We start from the raw sequence: 25505 nt of genomic DNA on the forward strand, positions 1-25505 counted from the left end.
TCATTTAAATTGAGGTATCAGTAGAAATATATACATCCAAATTAAACTTAAACATATACAATGAATTCTCAGAAATACATAAAATTATTTTTTAAATTAAATTTGTGTAATGATGAATTATAATCATTATATTTTATTTGAGAAACTAAAAAATTTAATTTGATTTGGTTTTAAAGGTGAGGGGTGCTCTCGGCAATCTTGTCAAGTCGACTGGTATTCATAAGTCAAACTTCTAAGGCAAAAAGAAAAAGGGCTACAGAAGAAAGAAAGTGTAGAAATGGAGACATCCGTCTGTCACACTCATTTTCAATTGGTTACAGTGTGCACCGTCTGATGGGGCCACTTTTGTTGACTTTGATGATCGCAGCATTCACTTGTCGGTGACATCAGTCTTTTTTGTTGGATTTGTAGAGGTGTATGATATACCCTCGCTCATGCTATCCTCTTTTCTTGTAAAACCAAAATAAAGTTTTTATCTTTTTAAGATATAATACCTTTCTCTAGACTGAGAATAAAAAAGTAAATAATCCGATAATAATGATATTTATTTTTCAGCATCATATATTTTATTTTATCACAGATCATCATATTTATTGTTTATTTAATTAATTTAAAATATTGTGATAATCGACATTCTATATATATTTAATAATTTTTTTTATCGCGTAAAATACTAATAAATTTTTTATAAATAATGATATCAAATTGAAATATTTAAACAGATATTTTTAATTTTTAAATATTTAATTATGGATAGCTCAATAATTACATTCATTACTGTATTAAATTGTTTAAATATCTTAAAATTTTCTATTTTAACTTATATAAAATATTTCAAAATGTAATTAAATAAAGATTGATTATTGCCATAATCATCTTTGACCCTAACATAATTCTACATGATTAGCTAAACCCTCCATTTTCTCATCATCTTTATATATACAAAAGAGCCAAAAAGAAAAAAGATTCTCAAAATAATGATTTTATCAACCACTCTTTGACATTTGGACTTCCTAAAGTCAATAGCAAACTCTCGTTTGATTCTCAAATCTCCAAAACAATACATGTGGTCCACGGAATAGTTTCCATCTAATTAATAAGGTCAGTTTGGCAACAAAATATTAGCATATCGGAGTTTGCTTTTGCATGCAGACATTACACATTAAGGAAAATATATCGGAGTTTGCTTTTGCATGCAGAGTCTTACGCTCTGTTCACATACACATTAAGAGGGAAAAGCACTAATTAACAATTTGTTAGGTCCCTGTATCTAATATTAGCCTAAACATGCAGACACAAGTTCAGGAAAAAATTGCTAAAAGAATTTGTGGGAATTATATATATAATATATATACATGTACACTAGTTAACTAATCAGAAGTAGAATGTCTTCGTTGATAATCAGTACCTAAATAACATAATTCCATGTGTTCATCTGTGAAAGGGGGCTTCGATGGTCGAGGCACTTCAAGATCCTTTCTTCTGAGCATTTGAACCACTTTTGTCATTGTTGGTCGTGAGCTTGGCGATTCTTGAGTGCACAGCAGACCAATTTGGATCACTCTTTCAATCTCTTCAATGTCTTCTATCTCCATACTTGGGTCGATGATTTCTGGTATTGAGTTTGATTTGAAGTGTTTCCATGACTGTGTTATAGAAGAAAAAGGGAGTATCTCCTGTTAATAAATGAAGATCAATTCCACATGCATATAAATACTTAGCTAAGGTTGCAGGAGTTTACATGGGAAACTAGGGTTTCATATAGATCCTCAGATTGATGCTTGTTGTTTTCTACACCTGTTACTATTTCGATTACAAGAACTCCAAAGCTATAAACATCAACTTTCTCTGTTAATCTTCCTTTGGCGATGTATTCAGGAGCCATATAACCTCTTTAACCCAAGAAATATGCACAAAAAACAAAAATGTTCATATTAAGATAGAGTTTGAAATTATATGTTATGTGCGTAGATGTGCTAAAACTGGGCCACAAGGTCTAGAATAAACCAAATTGAGATGCCCACAAAACCATCAATCTACTTACAGTGTTCCAGCAATTGCTGTGTTGATCAAGGAATGATCACAAGAATAAAATCTAGCCAATCCGAAGTCTGAGATTTTTGCTTTATATTTCAAGTCTAGTAAGACATTACTAGCTTTAATGTCTCGATGAATAATTCGCACTTGGCAATCCTTGTGGAGGTACTCTAAACCTTCTGCTGTTCCTGTGATAATTAGAAGCCTCTTTTCCCAAGTGAGTTCTTTCTTCTTTGCTGGATCTTTCTTCCGTTTGTTGCACAAAACAAAATTAGATTGTTTAGAAAGAACTGATATATAATTCTAAGAAACGAAAAAACTAACTAATACTACTGCTAATTATAATGACAATAATAATTTAAGAGCACATAAGATTTCGTCTAACATGGTATCAGAGGCTCGAATACAATTAAAAAGGAATTTAATATAGAGAAAAAGAGTGAAGAGAAAATAGTTTAGAGGTGATAGCTTACCAAATAGCATGAGATCAAGGCTTCTATTAGCTAGATATTCATAGACAAGAAAGCTATCCATACTAGTGAAACAACAACCAAGAAACCGAACCAAGTTCTTGTGTTGAGCTCTACTAATAATGTCCATTTCATTGCAGATTTCCACAACTCCATTCTTTCTACCAACGTACAGACGCTTTATGGCGATTTCTCTACCATCTGGCAAGGTGCCCTGCTCATTTTCATAGATCACATTCAGAAATATTTTAAAGATTAGATTAACAGAAATGGCAGAAAGGAAAACAAAGATGAAACCGAAGTGCAACTATAAATATACTTTATATACTTCACCAAATCCTCCTTGGCCAAGCCTGAGAACTTCGTTAAAATTTTCTGTTGCTGCTCGTATTGTTGCATAGTTGAACTGCAAGAATTGCCGCCCTTCATCTAGTAATAATAAGTCCTCCATTCCTTTAAAATGCAGCATTCAAAAAAAATTACTTGGTTAATCATAGTTTGCTCTCCAATATCAAGTATTCAGTTAAAAATGTATATAACGTTACCTCTTATTGCTTTTATACCATTCTTTCTTCTGTAAGTATGTTTGCCAACACATACTCCAATGCCTATCGCCGTTAAGCAGGCTATGACAATGCCAAAAATATACGCGATGTATGAAAATATGTCTCCTGCAAATAAACAAAATAACTTATTAAAATCTATACACTGAATGTTAAGATTGGTTAATTAAATGAGATGACCACGTAACTCTGTAAATGGGAGCTAACCTCTTGATTCACCAGGGGTTTCATTTGCGAATAGGAAATCAGCATAACGGAGAAAACATCCAGCATTAAGCACGCGTGCTTCTGTAGACGGAAGGCAAGACAAGGCGGATGCAATTGCGTCAGACAGGCAAGTATAGCACAAATCTGTGTCCAAAATCTTCCAGCAACTGGCCATGCCATATGCTGCCATGCCCTGTGCACTCTCATGCTGCATTGCAAAGCCTCTCCGAATTGGTCCAGCTGTTGGTGCCTTTAGTAATAATCCCTCCAGCACTTTCTCTACTGCTTCTCTGAATTCTTGTGCAGTGTTTGCATCAGGGCCGCACCTCTGCTTACATAATATATGCATGTGATGTTATATTCATGTTTAACCAAAAAAACTATTGCATAGTATTAATCAGATGCAGATAATCCTTCTATAGAAGACAAATTAATTCACAGGTGGAAAAAAGAATCTCAAACAAGCAGAACAATCTGCCAGCGGCCTAAATTTATACTGCTCTAGTGAACACATTTTGTTTCAACTAGTGATGCAGTCAGTCTTCGGAAGATACTATGACCAGTATATAAATATTCTCTGTCAAGGGGAATTAGAAGACAGTAAATATGAATATAAGTACACAAGCCAAATGGAAACTTTGAAACTAATTAAGAAGGTTTACTTCTTAATAATTGGTAACTAGGTTAAACAGCTAGCAACTGAAAAGTTCGGATGAATTCTTAGCTAATACTGTCTCATACATAAGCTTCCCAAAAATCCAGGCCAGAAAATATTGTGATATAGGATACAGAATTGTATTTCATCAATGTTCTTCCGAAATGCTCCATCTAATCCTACCATTTTAAGTCTCAAGCTATCTACACTTGTAAAATGAAAGAAAGACGAGGCACGCCAGTGGAAAATTCAAAAACACCTCAAGAACTTTTCGTTATTCATTTTTCACAATACGAGAATTTTTTTTAATACTATAAGAAAAAGGGTATTTTCAGTGCACAAAATTTTCTGCTTCTACATAAGAAGAAGGAGGAGGAGGGAAAATTACTTTAGTATCTTGATTCCCCAAGGCTTCGCGATAGAAAGTATAATTCTCAACTCTAATAAAACATCCATCAAGATAAACGCGGCCACCGGTGTTGGGAAAGCAACCTGGGATTAGGGTATTGATCTGCGTAAAGCAAACAACACATTCATCGGCAGAGAGATCATCCATGCATTGAGAAAGAACATACAACCGATCAGGTGGCTTTCCTACGTCCTTAAATGCAAACTTGTTACGATAAATTTCATCCTGCATGTAATCTGTGATTCGGGAGTAGTACATGAAGTAATTTGATACGTTTTGAACATGTTCTTTTCCACATATCCGTGCAACAATTTCAGTTCTAGGGTCTGCATAAGAAAGATTGATACAATATGACATGAAGATGATCAAAGAGAAAAGAGAAATTGCCATTACAAGAAAAATAAAGAGAAGAGAGAGGGAAAATTTTTGGTTTCCATGAATTTTCTTTTTGTGTTTTCCAATGTTACTTTGGCTATATTTAGTTTCTTTTCCCCTCTGTGGTGTTAAATGGAGGATATTATTTTTCATTTATGAGAAGAGAGGTAGGTGGCAAAACAAACGCATGCAACTGAAACTGTAAAAATATGGGTAACGTTTTGTTACGGATGTTATAAACATTCTTAGGCAATCCAATCGTTTTTTTTAATTTCTTTTTATGTTAATACCTTGAGAGGTACAGTTTCATGGTTATGGTTTGGTCCGATCAAAAAGCTCGAGTAGGCGAAGACTGTATCCAGATGTCTAATCAAATAAAAGAATATATATATATATATATAAAGAGATTAGCAATTTATTAAAAGAAAAGAACAACAAATTGACTGGAATAACCATTTTCAGCAACGAGCTTTAGCTCTCCAGTCCAATTGCTGTCCAATAATACCAAAAGCATAAAACAGATTTCTTACTCTTTTTTTATTTTTTTGAAGAAAACTGGAATATCATTAAATAGCATCAATAAGCAATACATCATTTTAAAAAGAAGGCTTAAAATAAACCAATATATCCAAGTAGTCGTAAAAAGGACAGACCAGCATCGATATTACCATTTATTGGCTATCTATCTATACTGAATTAGCATGTAGAGGATGTCATGCTATATCAAGGTGAACATATATAACCCAATAGATAGATTGGTATAATACACATTGTAAAGGCAAAAAGCAAGAAGAGCCTGAATAACATATGATTCATAACTCAGGGGAGAGGGAAAAGCTGTTAAAAATAGTCCTTTCTAATTCATACTACAATGCTGAGTAATTGATGGAGGGAGCGAGAAAGAGTGAGTGAGAAATGAGCTAAGCAACGCAGAGCATCTAACTGGCCAAAATTTTACGGTCCGAGTGGGAATGATTCATAATAATATGAACCAAGTAAGAATGCTCCAAAAAGAAATGTTGGGTTTAGAAATGTGATCTAACATCAGTAATATTTAGTCAGAGCAAAGGCTAGCTCAAACCAACGCCGCATCCGCTATTAGGTTAGTTAGCACAAACAAGGTTCATCAACAACCATGTCAATGCAAAATTTATGTGGTCATTCCATCAGAAATGTACGATCACTGTCATCATCCACCAAAATTCCCTTTTTGGAAGAACTTGTACACACGGGGTGCTAGTATAATACGCCAAACAAAGACACTGCAGTGACAGTGGACATATTTTGGTATATTGTTCAAGGAAATCAGACCAATCTAAAATCACAAGTAGCAAGATAAAACATGCCTCAAACCGAAATATTCCACGAACTTCACCACCCAAATCAAGGAGCAATCCATGCTTACGAACTTGATAGACATCTGTCGTAACCTTTTTCCCATGTTTCAAATTTCTTGCCTTCATAGGACTCTCAACTTCAGTGTCCACATTATTAAACTTCTTCTTAGTACGTGGGAGATCTGAGACTGGTGAATGAGAGTCATTATCTTTAGGTGGGTTTGTTTTCGGCTTACGATCTCGTTTTGCGGTCTAGGGAGCTTCTAGGGGCATTACTGGAACCTTGACTCAAGAATGGCAGCTTTGTCCTCTTCGTCACACCCTGAAATACTTCGAATTAGAAATGCTGGTGCTGATGAAGTTGAATTTACCACACTGCTATTCACTATAAACTGGCATAGGTTAAAGTACATCTGCTTCTTTAGTCCAATCAATACTACCACCGTTAATAGCTAGGGCCAAGCATGGATCTCGGTAATTCCTGTCCGAACCGAATAACCGTACCGAAAAATACCAGAACCGAAATAACTAAAAATTTTTATAACTGAATTGAACTTATCCGGATTGTTTTTTTATTACGGTATGGTAACGGCTCTTTAATAAAAACCGTACCATAACCGTACCAGAACCGATCCGTCTTGTACTGATCCAGACCAAAACGTAGATATATTTATTAATAATTATTTATATTATATAAATAATACTTATTAAAAATAACTATAATATTATAAAATACTTTATACTCTATAAAAAATTATTTTATATTTATTAATTTTATATAATTCAAGCAATTATTATCGAAATAAAAAAAATATTACATATTAAAAATAACTATAATATTATAATATATTTTATACTCTATAAGAAAAATAAGTTATACATTAATATATCATATAATATACTGATACTAGTATACATTACTCTAATACTAAATTTATAATTTACTATCTACTAATTTAACCTTAATACATTTTCTTACCACATACTATAAGCATACACCTAACAATTTGAACACACCGTCTTCCTCTTTAGAACACACCGCCGCATCTCCCATTTTGTAATTTAGAAAGATAAAATCCCTAAGGCAAATTTCTAGACAGAAAATCAAAAAGAAGAAGGAAGAAATTTGCTCGCGTAGACGTCTTCCTTTTTAAAACATACTACCGCACTTCTCAATTTTCTATTCAGAAAGACAAAATCCTTAAGATAAATTTCTAGACAGAAAATCAAAAGAAAGAAGAAAGAAATTGACTCGCCTATACGTCTTCCTCTTTAGCGCCACGTATAATTGGCTCGCAGAAAGGCAGAAGCAAGAATTGGCTCGCGTAGACGTCTTCCTCTTTAGCGCTCTCTCTTCCTATAATTGTGTCGTCGTTGCTCATTCCCGGATATTTTTCTTTTCTTTTTTACTTTTTTATTTTTACTTTTGATGGATAGATTGTGAAAAATATTTTATTTTATCATTTGCAAAATATTTTTATACTAGCAGTAACATATATTTTAATGGTGTGTATTTGAACATTGAATGAATTATTATACTTGCAAGTGACTAAATTACAAAACAGGTTGTTCAAGAATGTGATTACAATTCTAATTCAGATTTTTATGCTACTCTTTTAGATTATTAATCATATATTTTTCTAAATGTATTTAATTAAATATGAGATTAAAGTTACATTTTTTAAATTTTTTTAGAACAAAAAATAGTACTAAACCGAACTGTATTTAACCGTAAAATTTAGTACAATACAGTACGGATCCTTTTATATTTGGTACGATACTAGTACCTAAACTTTTAAAAGAACCGATATTTGATATGGTACTAGTAATTTATACATAACTGAATTGGACCGATCCATACTCGGCCCTAATTAATACCATTTCTTTGCTCTCTATTCTATTCTTATTTAGCAAGCATGTTACAATTGGAAGATATCGAGTTATATCAGCTCCAATGAGATGAACAACCCTAGAGATTGGGTGGCATTTATATGCTGGATTGATTGATATAATACACTAGTAAAGGCAAAGGCAAGAATGCAAGTACCCTACCAGAGCCTGAGCACCAGATTTGCAGAGATCGTCCTCGCACCCGAGAGTTCATAACTTACAGGAAAGAGACCATCTATTGAGTACTAGAGTGACCTTTCTAATACATACTACAGCGAGTGTAATTAACGAACAAAATATTTCCAGTACAACATATTAAACAGTTGACCATCCACAATCCAACAAGAAAAGGAGGGCTCAAAGAAACGAGGGCAGCAGAATCTCCAGAAGTTCTCAGTATGTACAAACTGTCATGAGCTAAGCGAAAAATGTCCTTGGCCCGATCATAAACAATCTCTCTTAATACTCTTTCATTACACTGTTAGCAAAGACTATATAAGCGGAGGGCAAGAATTTCATTATCCTTGTCAACAAAAGACCAATGACCATTTTACCGTAACAGTAGAATCCAAGATAGACAGATATAAGCCAAGAAAAGCACCTAGCTGACCAAAATTTTTAGGTCCAGTGGCAATGGATCATAATGCCTTAACAACTGAGTGAAAATGCTCCAAAAAAGAATGTTGATCTTGAAGTTGAAATGAGCTCCTCAGTAACATTTAGTCAGAGCACAAGGGCTAGCTCAAACCAAAGCCACTCCCGCAATCAGGTTGGTTAGCATAAACAAGACTCACCCACATGCAGGTCAATGCAAAATGTGTGCCTATAAGTTGATATCTAGCTACTGCTAAGAATATTTCCAATTCAGCTTCTGTGTATCATTTGTCATCTGATCATTAATTTAGGGATGGAATGTCTCATGTGATGCTACTTGCCCATCATCTACAAAGACATAATTGGAATCCCCTTGGTGGAAAAGCTTGTACTACTAGGGGAATCTCTTCAACTCAGCTTCTGTCTTTTACAATTAATGTGGCAATTCAGTCAGAAATGTAAGGATTAATATGTTGCTACTCATCATCCACCAAAGACATAACTGGAATCCCCTTGCTGGAAAAGTTTGTGCACTTGACTCGCAGCTCATCACCTACCTCAAAGTCCCTCTTGCCATTTTCCTGCATGGCAGTGAAACAATGGTGACTCCCATGAACTCTCCACAGGAAAAGGTAAGGAGTAAAGAAGAACTTGGAGCATCATTGACTTTTAGGATTCTAGAAATAAAAAGCTTTACATATGAGCATTATATATAAGCAATGCTCAGCACAAGTCCAATCATAGGATTGAAAAAATTGCCATTGTAGTAAAACTCCATGAAGTGTGCAGAGAGGTGAGGTAATTGCATTGTGTCCTCAAACAAGGACACTGCAGTGACAGTGGACAAGTTGTGGCATACTGTCCAAAGAAATCAGGCCAACTTAAAATTACAAAGATAATACATACCTCAAAGCGAAACATTCCACGAACTTCACCACCCAAATCAAGGACCAATCCATGCTTGCGAATTTGATAGACTTTGGCAGCAACCTTTGTCCCAAGTTTCAAATTTCTCGCATTAATAGGACTCTCAACTTCATTTTCCACATTATTCAACTTATTCTTAGTATGTGAAAGGCTATTGGAATTTGGGACTGGTGAATGAGAGTCATATTTAGGAGGGTTTGTTTTCAGCTTATGATCTCGTTTCGCAGTCCAGAGAATTTTAGGTGCATTATTGGAATCTCGATTCAGACTGGCATCTTTTTCCTCCTCATCACACTCTGCAATACTTCGAATTAGAAATGCTGGTGCAGATGAAGTTGAAAAATTTACCATACTGCTATCCAGAGGAAACTCTGCAGTAGGTTTCTGCTCATCTCGTCCATCAGACACATTCTCAACTGATGCCCAAACCTTGGGCAATTCTTTCGTGACAGGAACAGATCCTTCCTCCATAATATTTGTGTTGGATCCTAGCGGGGGTGAAGTTGCTTTAAGAGATAATTTAATGTTACCACGAACATCCTGCCCAATGCACATCAAAGAAAGCTGCTGGCCAACAGATACTACATCTGAAACCTTGGAGACCTGGCGGAAAGAGATGCAAAAAAAGAATATGTGAAGGTAAGCTAATACGAGAGAAAAAAGAATAGTTGTAATGGATATAGGTTATTCATTTAATCCACATTCGGTAGAGAAATCAGGCAGATTTCTCAGTGGCAGTAACCTTTTGAAAGCACAAAAAATATCCAAATTAGGAAAGGAAATATTAATAATTGCATATAACAAATCTACAATCAACTTTTGAAAGCCATATTCAAACGGTGAATTGGTTTCCTACTCTTCAGCTAACATGTTCTATCACTCCCGAATAATCAGAACATAAACACCTGACTAACAGACCCAGTAAAATAATAAGCCTTGGCTAGAACTCATAGAATTCGTACTACAAAAATCAAATTGTTTTAGATGCCATGAGTTCGAGAGATTGAGCTTCTTACACTCGTATTCAACAAGGAAAAGAAAGGAAAAACGAACAAGCATCCAAGGTAACATTTCACCATACATACCGGTTCATGTGATAACTCAGAAATATGCAGCAGACCTTGCTGGCCACCATTAAATTGAATAAAAGCACCATACTCTTTTATTGATGTTACAATGCCTTTGTAAACTCCACCAGTTTCAATTTCACAGCCAATTATGAAATCAATCTGAGAAACAGAAAAAGAAGCAATGGCATTTAAAAAGACTAAATATCTATATTGACCACTAATCAAATGGTTAATATAAAAGTTTTGAGGTAATATATGATATATAGAGGGCTAAATTGCAACGGTTTTAGGACATAACTACTTCAAAAAGTTGTTGACAGAGTGCATGAGAGCAATTCACTGTGAAGAATAAATGCATTTTTAAAGAGCAACAGGAGTAACATGGCAGAACTTTTCATGTTACTAGGTGGTTATAAGCATTGACCAAAAGGAATTATGTTTCTAGGGAAACTTAATAGCTCAGCAAACTCCACATATGGATGGAAGCATAGTTAAATTTTCATAATTAAAGTTTTTGCCAGGCCGATGACAATTTGTTCCGTGATAAACTCCACTCCTTGTTGGTTCCAAACAAACTTGTACCCAAATTAACATGGATAGCTAAATTTTGAAGCAACTTTTCTTTCCTTATAAATTACAAGCCTTAGTACCATGAATGTGGTTTTGAAGTACAAATTAATTGCTTGATACAAATCCACTTCACACTATGCTACTCGAGATAACAATGCTTCAATTAGAACTAAAGAGACATAAGCAACCAAGTTCAATGATACCTTTTCTTGTACTTTATCCATTACGGCCTGATTCTTAGCACCTACAGTAAGCATGCCATCACTAATAGACAATCGTGCACCTAGATCAAAGAAAGATACCATGGCCATCATCAGTAACATAACAATTTGAAATTTTCTTAAATTCGCAGCTGTGAATTTAACCAGATTAGCACACATGCTAAAAACCCAATGCCTATTGTTTAATTATATAAAATAGTATATGATCCTGAAAAACAAAAGGTGATTGGCAAGTACTCTGTGCAAATGCATGTGAGGGCATGATAGTTGCCATTCCTTGTTACTAATGGCTGTGGAAAACTTATACATTATATCATCTCTAATATGAAGCAATTGGACTGCATTTAACAAATTACAGATAACTAAAAAGAAGGGTGCAATAAGTGATACTCTCCCTGAAATATGACTGCAATTAGCAAGCATAAGCACATAACCAGCAATCTTTACTACCCCACAAGCTTGAATCAAGTTAAGCAATAACACCTCCAACAGGGAAGATAATGTTAATATAAGCCAGTGACTGCCACTGTAAGAATGCATTTCCTTGAGGGGTTAATTTCACTAATAGCCATTGAAGCTATAGTATATCATTTCATGGTCACTAAACTTCATTTTGTCACTTAAAAGTACCTGAAGTTTTGATTTGGTAAAAAATTGGTTACCCCAAACTGGAATACAGGCAAACTAAATTTAGAGATGAAACTTTTAACATAAATGTGAGTTAATCTTCTCCTCTAACTCAGTTTTCAGAAGAAAAAATCACGTGGTGTGTTCTGCCATGTTAATCTTTATAATTGTATTCTGCAAAACTTTTATGTGATATGTTCTATTTATCCGCTTGAAAAACAAAGGAAGTGGATGAAGCAAACAGTAAAAGATTGAAAGGATGGGCATGGAATCAACTTCATATGTTTTTTTTTAAGTTAGAATTTAGAATAACCTGATTGGTAATGACCACAAAGTGATCTAGTGATAATTTCAGTTGCTATGAATGAAATTAACCCTTTTATCGAGTGAACAAGAACACTTGAAAACAAGATAATGACATTGATTAAAAATAAAACAGAAAAGAATATCCTATTCATCAAAGGGTAAAGAGCGAGTTACAATCTAGTGTACAATAAACTATGATTTGTAAGACAGATACTTCAGACCTGTTTCCTCTTCAATTTTTCTCTTAAGGACGCCAAGAGGGCCGATTAGCTGACGAAGAGTATCATTGCTGAATTTAAAGGTAGCTGTATCATGGATAAAAAATATTTTGACTTAAAGCATGAAAAGAATATAGTCAGGATGTTACAGTGAAGTGGTTAGAGATAGAACACATGCAAAGCAGATGCTTAAAAGTTAACCTAGTCGAGGGCGAGTCTTATCAACTTGAGTACGTGGCACATTAATCTCTTGTTCCATGTGGTCAAGGATTTGAAGACGACCCTTAAGAGCATGATCCAAACACTCACAAATGATATCTAAAGGAATTCCAGCAGGTTTAATATCCAATTGAATTGCAGTAACTCCATTACGTGTTCCAGCAATTTTAAAGTCCATGTCCCCTAAATGATCTTCCAGGCCCTGGAGAAATCAAACATCCAGCAAAGTGATTGAGAAAAGTTTGGATAAGCATGCACAAAAACTCCTTAGAAGTCAAAATCATTTGCCCAATAGCAATGAAGGTCTAAAGTAAAAACATATGATCAGGGAGAAAGATTAGCAGGTGAAAGCTTCTAACATCTTTCAAGGACTTCTAATGCATATGTCAGCAGGGGGGAAAAAAAAGAAGACGTGCATTAAGCCACCATATTGTAATAACTTGAGCAGATACAAGAATCTCACCAAAATATCAGTCAATACTCGATAGTCCTTAATTTCACCAGTCGACGGGTCAACTTCACTAACCAGCCCCACAGAGACACCAGCTACATGTTCTCTTAATGGAATGCCAGCATCCATCAAAGCCATGCTACCTAAAAAAAATTGGCATTTTATGTTATGCAAGCCATTCTGCAGCTAACACAACGCTCCATGGAACAGGCTCACTTGAAGAGGTTACCTCCACAAACAGTTGCCATTGATGTTGAACCATCAGATGCCATGACTTCTGAATTGATACGGACAGTATATGGAAAATCATCTTCAGGAGGCAGAACAGCAAGTAGTGCCTTCTCCGCAAGAGTTCCTAGTAGCAGGTGAAGACACCGCAAGCAATTTATTGCTTTGAAAGATTTTAAAATCACTAGATTCTTTAATCAGCAATAACGTCATAGAAAAGTTATTTGACATCCTAATTTGATGCCATAAGAGAAAATCATGGCCCAGTTAAGGTAGGAAAATGTCATTTCAAAACTACTTAATCTAAATTCTCCCACATTTTGTTGATAGTAAAGCAGATAGAAAAATAATAATTATGCATTATAAGAGAGGAGGGCTACCAAATGTTGCCAGTATTGGCAGTTCAAAATAGTAACAGGAAAATTCAAGCATGGACTGGTGATAGAAAATTGACAAGATTAAACTTGAGAAAAGACAAATCAACAAATGAGACTTATATTAATTAATAATTGCTGAGGATGAATAACAATAAAAGACATAAATTAGTTTACCATGCCCAACTTCACGCCTGTTCAGGCCAACTCGTTTACCAACTTCATTAATTGAAAATGGTGGAAAACTGTAGTGAAGCATGAAGCGCTTTGTAGGGGGTCCAACCAAGGATTCCAAGCGCTGAGCATCTCCAGGAGCTCCAAGTGTCACAGTACAAAGGACCTAAATAGAGTAAAATTAATTTTTTTTTCCCATTAATCAAACTTGCCAAAATACAGCATAATTCAGCATGTAGCTCTCTTGCCCTTTTCAACATTTAATTATCACAAAAGGTAATGTAAACTTACCTGAGTATCTCCACGATTAAAAAGTGAAGATCCATGCAATATAGGCAAAGGACCAGCCTTACAAAACAATGGCCTGACTTCATCAAGACGTCTTCCATCAACTCTAAATCCTTCAGAAATAATCCTCCTGCGGACAACCTGAAATTTTTGTGAGATTGAACAAATCGTAAGCATGTGAGAGCCAAGATAAGAATAAACCTAAAAGGGAAATTCAGGGGAAAAAGGTAAGCCACCCCAGTACCACAGTCATCTTTCATTAAATAGCTTATCAGGATGCTACATCCCAATAATTATACCACAAGAAGCAATAAAAGATGATTCTATAATAGAGTCACATCAAGATAGACACAACTGAAAGAAAATTACATCTGCCAGCTCAAGAAATTTCAAAAAGCAAACAATTTAACTCAACTCAGCCTCAAGTCCAGCTTAGAGGTTTCTAAAATACAACAATGGCATGAAAATATGCACCTTGGTGACAGCTCATTGTTTCATACACTAAAGTAAGAAAACAAACAAAAGAAGGACATGAATCATTCTTGGTGATATAATTTTGACTGCTATACGATCATATAAATAATAAATCAACTGGATTTCTGTATTCTTTTATGGACAGATTACCTGTTTCCTCACTGTGTCTACTGCCTTCCGTAGAACATTTAAGCTCTCTTCATCACATTCCTCTTCAAGTGTTCTTTTTACATCTTGTGTAATGTTATCTAAAGCCTCCCCACGTTCAAACTGGAGGAGTGAAAAAATGCAAAATACATAACCAGAATAAAAATATAAGTATAAGATATACATAATCACATGCTATGGTTGTTCCTTGCATGTACAGACATGCATATACACACAACTGTGCATGAAAGGAAGCTCATTTCAGAAATTTAATTCCTCAAATGATATGTTTGTTTCACAAAGACAAATTTTATGCACCTTGCCATATGAGGAGTCAGTGAAAACAGCTTCAATTTGTGTTTCTGCTAAGTTTCTGACTTTCTCTAATATTCTTTCAGACACCATAGATAGTTTATAGTCCTTCTTATCTTTCCCAGCCTTGGCAGCAAGTCTAATTTGAGGTTCAAGATATTTAACTGCCTGGAAGATCAAAGACAGCCATCTTAATACCTTCCATAACAGAATTTCAACAGGAGATGCAGGAATCTGAATCACTGACCTCTGGATGCGCCAATCTTAACGCCGCTTCCAGATCTTTTTCTGATATTTCTCGAGCTTGTACATCTATCATTAAGGTTTTGTCCTTTGTACAGGCGTATACTAAGTTCAGATCACTTAAGCTAAGCTGCATTACAACCAACCAGACAAATCAAGTACATAGATGAAAACCAATTAGGAAATTCATGTACTAAAGGCACTGATTTTGTAAGGGTTTGACTACTTGAAAGCAATTTCAAAATTGGTAAATCATGATTGTTACATCAGCAACCATTAAAAATTCAAGAGATATGGTCAATAGTGGTGCACAACCTTATAAAAGGGATAATAAAAACAAAAAGAATTTCTTTTACAAAAGAATTGCAGTAGAATAGAAGTGAAAAAAAAGGAATGTGGAATACTCATACATTTTCAGCCAAAGTAACCTGAGTATCAGGTTTCAAGTACTACAAAAGGCATAAAGAAAGATAAACATAAATATTTTTTTTTTAAAAAGAAAAAAAGCAAAGGAAACAAACAATATGAAATTTGGCAATTTTCAGAACATTTAAGTTTATATAGGCCAGACGTGCATTATTTTTCAGTACCATATTTAAGGAGAGGTATTCCTCATACTCCCTTAGGGAAGTACACAATCTAGCTATTTATACAAGTGCCAAGAGTAGAGATGACCACATGCCCATCTCCAGGACCATAATTTGCTGCATCAAAGTATGTACTAAAATTTGCAAATGCAGTAAAGGAACCACTTAGATCTGATATTAGAAGAAACTATTGACACTTAACAACAGCTTTTCACTGTGTCTATAATGTCCTAATTGTTTGAATGAATAGATCCCCATCCAGGCGCCCTTTCTTCCTCTTCCAATGAAACAGAATAGTAATGACAAACTGAATTTCAGTTAGTATAAACAGTACTAAAAAAAATAAACTCAGTGTTATCAATGGAACACCTTTATAGCATGTTTCAATCCGCTTGAAGGTTGACGCTTTCAAAAAGGTGCTTGAACTGCAGCTAGAGAAGCCAATTCTTATTAGAAAATGTTTGACCAACCAATCGCAGAAAATCACATCCGTTGTTCGTTTCATTCTAGTAAGTAATATCCTTATGAGAATATTTAAGAAGTTCAATTGCTATTTGATAGTTTTGGAGACAGAAGATTAAGCTGAAGGACGTGCTTCAACAGGACCAAGAAGTTAAATGATTAATACTTTCAAATGCTATAAGACTGAGTCTTCAGATCTGAAGCAAAGGCATATTGTGAGTGGATGATGGACAGAGTCATGGGAAAGTTAGATCTCCCAGAAGAGAGTTAGTCAACTTGATTCAGTCAACTGTCAACTATGGCTATATAAGGGACCTTTTCACTTTTATATTCCAAAGTTCACGATATTACCGTCTACACAATTTCTTTTCCAAGTCTCAGAATATCAGAGGAGAGAAAATAACAAGAAATAAATAAAAGCAATGATGCAAGCTTGGCATGAATCTTCGAAAGTGAAAGAACTGGTGTCATAATAGACAACAATCTGGGTGTTGGCAAGAATCTGAAATTAGAAAACAACTTGTTGTGGATAACTACCTCATCCATGGTTGGATTAACGATAAATTGGCCACCGATCCTTCCTATGCGTATCACCCCAATGGGTCCACCCCAAGGAATATCTGACAACATAAGAGCAGCAGATGTTGCATTAGCTGCCATTACATCTGGATCTTGTTTGCCATCCGAAGATAGAACACTCGCCATTACCTGCAAATTGAATATATCTTTCAAGAGACATCCTTTTAACTGGCAGGAAAAAGAAAAAAGAAAAGGAGAGAAATTATAGATAGTGACAATTTACCTGAACTTCATGGTAAAATCCAGGTGCAAAGAGAGGTCGTATAGGTCGGTCAATGAGACGACCACATAAAAGCTCGCGCTCTTTTGGAGCACCTTCTCTTCGCATAAATGTATTAGGAATTACACCTTGCGCAAATTGCTTCTCTTGGTAATCAACCTTATTTCAGAAGTAAAAACTATTAAGATGCACTAATTACCAGCACAAAAACCCCAAAAGAGAACAGAAACATCACCTCAGGAAATGAATCCAATAGCAGTAGCAATTAGCAAAGAGTGCTATTATCCCTTGTTTGGAAAATACAAAAATGCAAGAATTCAATTCAATAATTGCTATAATCAGGTTTTAACAAAAGGATGATGTAATAATATCGACCATTACATATTGGAAAATGAAGGCCATGTTACATTACAAGGGTGTTACATATGCGGGAGTGGGATGGAGCTGGTGTATCAGCTTCATATCGCCATAAGATACAGACTGATACATATTGACTATGAAGAAGAAGAAGAAGAATTTTTCTTTTCATTAATATGTTGTAAAAGAAGTGTTTTCCTTTTGGTCTAGATTTCATTATCGATCCTCCACAATACTCCTTTTTGGTGCTGATATTTATTTTTGTAATTTGTACTTTTTAGGTCAAGACAATATTCTATTACGAATTTACTTAACTTAGTAGTAGTTACTATGCTCTAATTATAAATATTTTTACGTAATTTGTGTTTATAAGGTAAAAACAGTGCTTATTTGAGTGTTTATTAACTTAAAGTGTTACATATATAATTTATTTTTCATTTATTGTTGATTTGGATTATTTTGCTAATTGTTTTTAGAATTCGCCATAATCATCTATGTTTCTCCATACCGTCACTTAAAACCTTGGCTTAAAGGAAAAAGAAAGAACAAAAAGAAATTCTGAAAAGAAAAGCAATCATGTTAAAATTACCTAATTTTGCAAGAATCCAATTCAATTGAAATGTTGCACAAATTTTTAATTCCAAACAATGCCAAAGTGAACTACTAGTGATATAAATTGCATTTCGAAATAATAACTTTATCTAATAGATAAATTTCATGTGATTAGCAAAAGGCAGAAACAATTTTAAATGAATCAATAGTTCTACGATTCTATTCTATATCGAAAATAATAATTAATCATTTATATAAACAAAATACAATTAGTTTAATAAAAAATGAAAATGAAAATGGAAGGCAAACATACAGTGAGAGGTAAAAAATCACGAACAGCGTCGCCTTTAGAGGAAGTTACAGTAGAAAGAACTTTAGTTTGATCCATGCTCAAGACGACAGCGCCATTAGCAAACCGGGCAATTTCCCCTGTTTCAAGAGAAATAACTTGTGAACCGATCTCAAATTCTTCTTTGAAGGTCTCTAAGACTTTAGTGCCGGCGACAGGACGGTCCGGATAGGAAGGAGCGAAGCCGAGACGACCGCTGCAGATGGTGCGGAAGTTAAAAGATCGCCGCGTCAGGAAGCGAGGGAGAGAATTGACAAGTGGATTGGCTTTGCTTCTTGCTATTGCCGACATTGCATTGATGGAGAGAGAGAGAGAGAAGAGGGTTTAGGGTTTAAGAGAAGTTTCTGGTTCAGGGTTTAAGGAGGTTGAGGGTTTAGGGTTTTAAGGCATTTTTGTGACTGGCCAGTGGCTACACTGCCATTATTACTTTTAGCAAGCCTATTACACCAAAACGTACCGTGTTCATCCCCTTCGCGCGCTTAATATATATTTTGTTTTTAAAAATTAAATTTATGATTTTTTGCCACGATCTTGCTTCAACTGAAAAATGAAGGTCGCGTTTTTTATGTATGAATTTCGGCTAATGTTAATCTAGAGTATTTTCGAGTTACTGTCCATCGAATTTTACAGAAATTCTCATAAGGAACACTGCACAGAATTAATTTTTCTTTTAATTAATATATCTTCGTTTATTTTTATTTTATATATGTAAATAGAATTTATTGATTATATTGTAATAAAAATAACAGTAATTTTTATACAAAAAATATGACTGGTTGAGACATATCCAACTACCACACTCACTTAGTTTACTCTTCTGAAAAAATTAAAATAAAAGGAAATATTTATTATTAAAGAAACTGTACTATAAATAAATATTAATATTAATTGATAAATTATTAATTTTCAAAAGAAAAATCTCAATCTATTATAATTACATAACTTTAGGATTACAATAAAAGAATTTATTTGTGAAATTGTCGTAGAGTATGATCAGTATTCTCATAACCTTTCATAAATATGGGACCTTGCATCGTATTTCTATTTAGGGAAGTCATTTTTCTGAAAGTTTGTAGGGAAAAAGAAAAAAGAGTTCCTCTTAATTCAGGAACCACTTTCAAGAAAAGTAAACAAGCAAAGTTCAAGTAATCCTGGTAAAATAGGATGAAAGGCAAAGGATGAGCATCTCTGAATCTTTGTCTTTACAAATGAGAAAAGCATTTGAGATGGCTTTCCAAAGTTTAAGAAAAAAAACAGTTGCAAAGTAAATGAAATCAAAAAGTAGAGAAGAATCTCTGGGGAACTGATGGTAACAAAACACAATTATATAAATGTATATTTTGTATAATATGATGAGTGTTTTCAAGTACACAGTGAAAAAACAATAAAAATGGAAATCTCTGAGCAAAAGTTGATGTTTCTTTATTACCTGCCCACTATAGGGTTCTGTTGAAAGAAGAGGGTAACAGAGTTCTTGATTTTGCAATCTGTAGCTTTGCCAAACACTGTTCTTTTCGACACTTTTTATATTATTTGTGCACTGTGGTTTGGTTTATTTGCAGTTTTATTTATCACTATGTCCTTCATTGATATTTGCAAGATCATTTTATTTTAATTTGTTTGTTAATCTATAGATATTTAGGCATATGTCAGAAAAAAAAAAAAAGCATTATATATATTCAAACATTATGTAAAAAAAGAATCAATTTCGAAAATCACTTGATATTCCCTTAACGGATAACTTTTTGCCCCTTCTATTGGAGTTAATGAAAGTAGACAATTGATGCCTCAATTAACTTCCTGAACAAGAAAGGAAGAGAGAAACTAAAGCTTCTTTTCTTTGATGAATGAGCAGACAGACTGAAAGGGAAGTTCCTATTATTAGTGGTCCTTTTCTTTCTTAGTTTTCCAATCAAATAGGCTTCTCTCAATCACACTGCGACCTTTCACTGAGAATTTGCGTGCCTTGTCGCCACGTTGGTTTCTCCCCGCTTGGCCTTTCACTGTCTCAGAAAAGAAAAATCTTTTTATTGTTTTTATATAAACTCAACACTCGGAAACTGTTTGAGCTGTTACACTCGGAGAATGGTTTAGAGACGAATCTCTTTAGTCATACTTTTTGGGTATCACTGTTTAAAATCAGTTTTCAAATGCAGATTAATGGTCATGAGAATAAAAATTAGTACACATGAGTGAGATTATGTGCAAAATCGCGAGGGTATTGCGCGTATATTGGATGCATAATTTCATTCGGCAAAGAATAGGAATTGCTAACTGTTAATTAGATGGACTTTTAATCCAAGAAACTGAATGAGAAATCCATGGTTAAGAAACCAGCTGAGACAAACTGAGAAATTGTACTTTCTAATTGTCAAAAACTTATTAGTTTAAACTGCAAAAGAAGAAGAAAAAAGAAAGAAGGTTACGATGATATGCAAACTTATTAATTGTGGAGTGGATTTGCAGTACTTGGTGTGATTCTCTTCTGTTCATCATCTTCAGAAGCATGGCTACTTTGGTGATGAATGAAGGCACTGCTGTCCTGGTTAAAGTTGAAGGTGTTTGTGGGTTTCTTGGAGAAAATGGTGTCTAAGCTTCTCAAATTGGCGCTGACAATTGGCAAATGCACTTGCATAAGCATCAAGACAATCACAAGCAGCAGCAACAGTTTCTTGCATTTCATTTCTCCTATGAAATTAAAATTCTCACATTTCTTGTACCCTTTTGTGCTTCGGGATGGTGACGGTTAGCTTGAAAGGAGTGGATTTTGGAAAAACTTTCTTCTTTCTTTTTCTGGAACAATTTGGCAAAACTTTCTCACACCAATTTCCATATATAGTACATGCAATAGGGCACTTTGCATTATTCAAGTAAATGGAGATGATAGCAGCTTGGCAGGAATTCATTGGGATTTGGGAATCGGCTATGACAGTTTTCTTTTAATCTTAATCAATTGGAATTGCATCATCTTTTTAATCTAATGTAAGAGTAAATATAATGATATAATTAGCATGTGCTGGTTGTTGAAGCAAGGATTACAAACGGCCTGTAGTTTCTGTTCTTGTCAATGTGCCTTATAGGCTACTCTTATTTGTTCTTATCATTTTCTTGCTTTGCTGTCTTTTGTCTGTTAGTGCTTTTGATCCAATGTTGATCGCAGCTCCTGTGGGTGTGACGTGTTAGCATTCTTGGCATTTGCTGTTTAGGCATCACTCACATTCTTCCTATATATATATATATGATCTATCCTCTCAGCTGCTATCATGCTGAGATTTAGCAAAGTTTTACTTAGTATCAGAGCACTAAATGGCTAGCGCCAGTAAGGAATCGAGTTTGGCAGGAAACCCTTCAACAGAAGGAGATGATTCTACAAGAGAGAAAGATAATGCAATGGAGAAGATCATTAATGCAACAGAAGCAAACAAGTCTTTTAGCTCGTCAGAAAATCCTCTTGGGTCATATTGTGCTATCAAGCTGAACCATGACAACTACCTGTTGTGGAAGAATATGGTACTCCTAGTAATCAAAAGCAACAGAATGGAATACATTACTGGAGCCAAAGCACCACCACCTGAGTTGTTGAAGTAAGAGTTGAAGGCTCCGCGAAAAGTGAGCTCAAGGAATACCCCAGGTATGAAGAATGGATGGTGAATGATCATATCTTCCTTGGCTGGTTATATAACTTACTTGATGTTGATGTTGCATATGAAGTAATGGGTTTCGAAAATTGGAAGAAACTGTGGGATGCTATCAAAGATCTGTTTAGTGTCAAAATCATATCAAACATTGTTTATTACAAAAGAGAATTCCAAAAGATGCAGAAGGGAGGTATGAACATGAATGATTACTTGAAAACCATGAAGAAAATTGCTGATAATCTAACTCTTGCTGGGCATCATGTACCTTTAGAGGATCTGATCTCACAAGTTCTTACTGGTCTAGATGCACACGAATATAATCCTGTGGTGTTCTAGATACAAGAAAAGGAAAGCATATCTTGGCTGGAAATACAGGCAAAGCTGCTGAGCTACGAAAAGAGATTGGAACAGATGAATGCAGGCATTACATCTATTAATCTTGGTCAACCAACTGCCAATTAAATCAACAAGGGGACAGGCAATACCAGCAACTACAGCAGGTCAAGCTCTCAACAAAATCACACAAACCAACATGGAGGAAGATTCATCGGAAACAACTTCAGAGGGAACAGATCCTTTCGAGGCAGAGAGGGTAGATTCAATAATAATTCAAGGCTCATATGCCAAGTCTGTGGCAAGATAGGGCATATAGCAGCCTATTGCTATTTCAGGTTCATTAAGGGCTACATGGGAACACCATCAGAACAGAACAAGCCAAGCCAACCTTCAGCTTTTATAGCATCTCCAGACATCATGGAGTGATCCTGTTTAACGCTGATAGTGGAGCCAGCAACCATGTAACCAATGATATCAACAATTTGCAACAGAAGAATGGATATAATGGTAAAGCTAATCTAGTTGTTGGTAATGGTGAGAAATTAGATATATCTCATACAACATGCCTTGTCAGTAATAATGATAAAATGTTAATGCTTAAAGACATTCTCCATGTCCCAAAAATTGAGAAAAACTTGATTAGCATCTCTAAATTGACATCTCACAATAATATTGCTGTTGAATTTGACTCATTTGGTTGTGTTATGAAGGACAAAGTAACGAGCCAAATGCTGTTGCAAGGGAAGCTTAAGAAGGGTCTATATTACTTTTGGTTGTGCATGTTTTCCATGCCTACGGCCATATCAGAACCACAAGTTCCAATTTCACTTTAAAAATGTGTTTCCTTAGGTTTTAGTGAATCTCACAAAGGGTATAGATGTTTGAGCTCTACTGGAAGATTATACATTTCCAGACATGTCATCTTCAATGAAAGTGAATTTCCTTTTTAAGTCTGGTTTTTCAAACACAAGGCAATCTGATCCTCAAGCTGTCATAATTTCGCCTTTTCTCAATCCTGTGCCACCTTTTGACCAAAGCACTCCCCTTCATTCATTATCGATTCCTTCCAACTCAAGCAATACTGACCCAATTGAAGCATCACTTGCAGCCTCACCTTCCTGTTCTGAGTCTATAAGACCTCGATCAATTGACAAATATACAGCTCTTAGCTCACCTCAGCAGCCTGTGAGACTGTCCTTTGAAGGGGGAAACCACAACAGTCCCAGCAATCCTAACTCTACTTCAAATAACAGCCTCACATCTACTCATGATCATGATGATGGAGATGATCATCAGTTAGAACCTGAAGAAGTTGAAGGGTACAGAATGGTTACTAGAGCCAAAGACGGGATTCACAAACCTAAAAGGTTCACAGACTTCAAACTGTACACAGCCACTAAGCAAGAGAGCACCAAAGAACCCAACTCAGTCCATGAAGCCCTACTCTAAAATTCATGGAAGTCTGCTATGGAAGAAGAAATTATTGCTCTTAAGAAGATTGATACATGGACTCTAGTTCCATACTCACCATCTATGAATATAGTGGGAAACAAATAGGTGTTCAAAAACTAAGTATAAGATAGATGGAAGCTTCCAGAGGTGCAAAGCGAGGTTAGTGGCCAAAGGCTTCCATCAAACACCTGGAATATACTTCAGCGAGACCTTTAGTCCAGTAATTCAAGATTCAACGGTGAGAAGCATATTGTCTATGGCAGTATCCAAGAGTTGGAATGTAAGGCAACTCGATGTTAACAACGCATTCTTCAATGGGAGTTTAGAGGAAGCTGTCTTTGCGCAACAACCTGAAGGTTTCATTGACATTCAAAGACCAAATCATGTCTGCAAACTAAAGAAGGCCCTATATGGCCTCAAACAAGCCCCTAGGGCCTGGTTCGAAAAACTGAGAACAACATTGTCGAATTGGGGGTTCAAGAACTCGAAGTGTGACTCACCACTGTTCTACTTCAACAGTAACATTCAGGTTATTTTTGTGCTCATTTATGTCGATGACATGATAGTAAGTGGGAATAACACAACATCTTTGCAAAGGTTTGTGGAAAAGCTAAACAAGCTCTTTGCATTGAAGGATTTGGCTCCATTACACTTACTTTTAGGGATAGAAGTTCAAAGGGATGAAACTGGCATGTATTTGACACAGACGGGTATATAGAGGAACTGCTAAACAGAACAGAAATGGAGAATGCTCGACCTTGTCCAAATCCTGCTACCGTAGGGAGAACCTTAACTGCCACAAACTGTGAACCCTTGAAAAATTCCTCAAGCTACAGAAGTGTCATTGGAGCTCTTCAATACTTGACTCATACAAGACTAGGCATATCCTTTATTATCAACAAGCTGAGCCAATTCTTACAGAACCCCACTTCAGAACATTGGCAAGCTGTGAAGAGGGTAATGCGGTACTTGAAAGGAACGAAGCACATGGGAATGCACATAAAACCCAGCACCACTCTAACCCTTAATGGCTACTCAGATGCAGATTGGGCCTGCTGCCCAAAAGATCGAAGATCAACAGCGTGGCATTTTGTGTTCTTTGGTGAAACTCTGGTGTCATGGAGCTCCAAGAAGCAACGGGTAGTGGCAAGGTCCAGCTCAGAATCTGAATACAGAGCCTTAGCTCATGTAGCATGTGAAATAGCCTGGATAAAGTCATCGTTGGAAGAACTAAAGTTCCCTTTACGAAGCACCTCTGTTACGTGGTGTGACAACTTGAGTGCAAGTGCTCTTATTGCTAACCTAGTCTATCATGCCAGGACCAAACACATAGAAGTTGATGTTCACTTCGTTCGTGAAAAAGTTCTTGGGAAGAAACTTGAAGTTCGTTATATTCCATCATTTGACCAAATAGCAGATTGCTTGAAAAAGCCTTTATCCCATTCAAGATTCCAGCTTCTTAGAGACAAGCTTGGAGTGACAGAGAAACCTTCACCACTGCCAAGTCTGAAGGGGGATGTTGAAGCAAGGAATACAAACGACCTGTAGTTTCTCTTCTTGTCAATGTGCCTTATAGGCTACTCTTGT

The 25505-nt window shown here is 35.4% G+C and overlaps 3 protein-coding genes and 1 non-coding gene across 4 annotated transcripts; 2 read left to right on the forward strand and 2 right to left on the reverse strand.

Moving 5' to 3' along the window:
• Nucleotides 1-1302: 1302 nt before the first annotated feature.
• On the reverse strand, nt 1303-4987 carry LOC8289819 (cysteine-rich receptor-like protein kinase 46). The gene is made up of 8 exons (XM_025158356.2): nt 4321-4987; nt 3278-3605; nt 3053-3178; nt 2827-2960; nt 2511-2721; nt 2045-2279; nt 1742-1892; nt 1303-1646 (listed from the first exon to the last, which is right to left on the reverse strand). The coding sequence occupies exons 1-8, from the start codon at nt 4867-4869 to the stop codon at nt 1371-1373; spliced, it is 2010 nt and encodes a 669-aa protein (XP_025014124.2). The 5' UTR covers nt 4870-4987; the 3' UTR covers nt 1303-1370.
• Nucleotides 4988-8160: 3173 nt separating this feature from the next.
• On the reverse strand, nt 8161-19020 carry LOC8289820 (polyribonucleotide nucleotidyltransferase 2, mitochondrial). Its single transcript, XM_002524623.4, has 16 exons — nt 18457-19020; nt 17238-17393; nt 16973-17143; nt 15391-15516; nt 15150-15311; nt 14835-14954; nt 14214-14351; nt 13926-14088; nt 13376-13501; nt 13159-13289; nt 12678-12897; nt 12480-12563; nt 11308-11387; nt 10550-10693; nt 9444-10067; nt 8161-9118 (listed from the first exon to the last, which is right to left on the reverse strand). Exons 1-16 carry the CDS (start codon nt 18781-18783, stop codon nt 9014-9016), a joined length of 2877 nt encoding a protein of 958 aa, XP_002524669.1. The 5' UTR covers nt 18784-19020; the 3' UTR covers nt 8161-9013.
• Nucleotides 19021-21491: 2471 nt separating this feature from the next.
• Nucleotides 21492-24175, forward strand: LOC125370221. Its single transcript, XM_048375173.1, has 2 exons — nt 21492-22973; nt 23177-24175. The coding sequence occupies exon 2, from the start codon at nt 23382-23384 to the stop codon at nt 23913-23915; it is 534 nt and encodes a 177-aa protein (XP_048231130.1). The 5' UTR covers nt 21492-22973; nt 23177-23381; the 3' UTR covers nt 23916-24175.
• LOC112535688 lies at nt 22394-22527 on the forward strand. Its single transcript, XR_003079768.1, has one exon. It is a non-coding gene; the product is annotated as a small nucleolar RNA Z247 (small nucleolar RNA).
• Nucleotides 24176-25505: the final 1330 nt, after the last annotated feature.

This window comes from Ricinus communis, chromosome 5 (assembly GCF_019578655.1).
Source record: "Ricinus communis isolate WT05 ecotype wild-type chromosome 5, ASM1957865v1, whole genome shotgun sequence".
Classification (NCBI taxonomy): Eukaryota; Viridiplantae; Streptophyta; class Magnoliopsida; order Malpighiales; family Euphorbiaceae; genus Ricinus; species Ricinus communis.

Coding starts and splice junctions, on each gene's coding strand:
- LOC8289819 (XM_025158356.2), bottom strand. CDS start 4,869: ATGAAAAATAATATCCTCCATTTAACACCACAGAGGGGAAAAGAAACT. Junction 2,722..2,826: donor GATTTGGTGAAGTATATAAA/GTATATTTATAG, acceptor GAAAATGAGCAG/GGCACCTTGCCAGATGGTAG. Junction 1,893..2,044: donor ACAGCAATTGCTGGAACACT/GTAAGTAGATTG, acceptor CTTGGGTTAAAG/AGGTTATATGGCTCCTGAAT.
- LOC8289820 (XM_002524623.4), bottom strand. CDS start 18,783: ATGTCGGCAATAGCAAGAAGCAAAGCCAATCCACTTGTCAATTCTCTC. Junction 15,312..15,390: donor TAAGATTGGCGCATCCAGAG/GTCAGTGATTCA, acceptor TTGATCTTCCAG/GCAGTTAAATATCTTGAACC. Junction 13,290..13,375: donor AATGGCAACTGTTTGTGGAG/GTAACCTCTTCA, acceptor AATTTTTTTTAG/GTAGCATGGCTTTGATGGAT.
- LOC125370221 (XM_048375173.1), top strand. CDS start 23,382: ATGTCATCTTCAATGAAAGTGAATTTCCTTTTTAAGTCTGGTTTTTCA.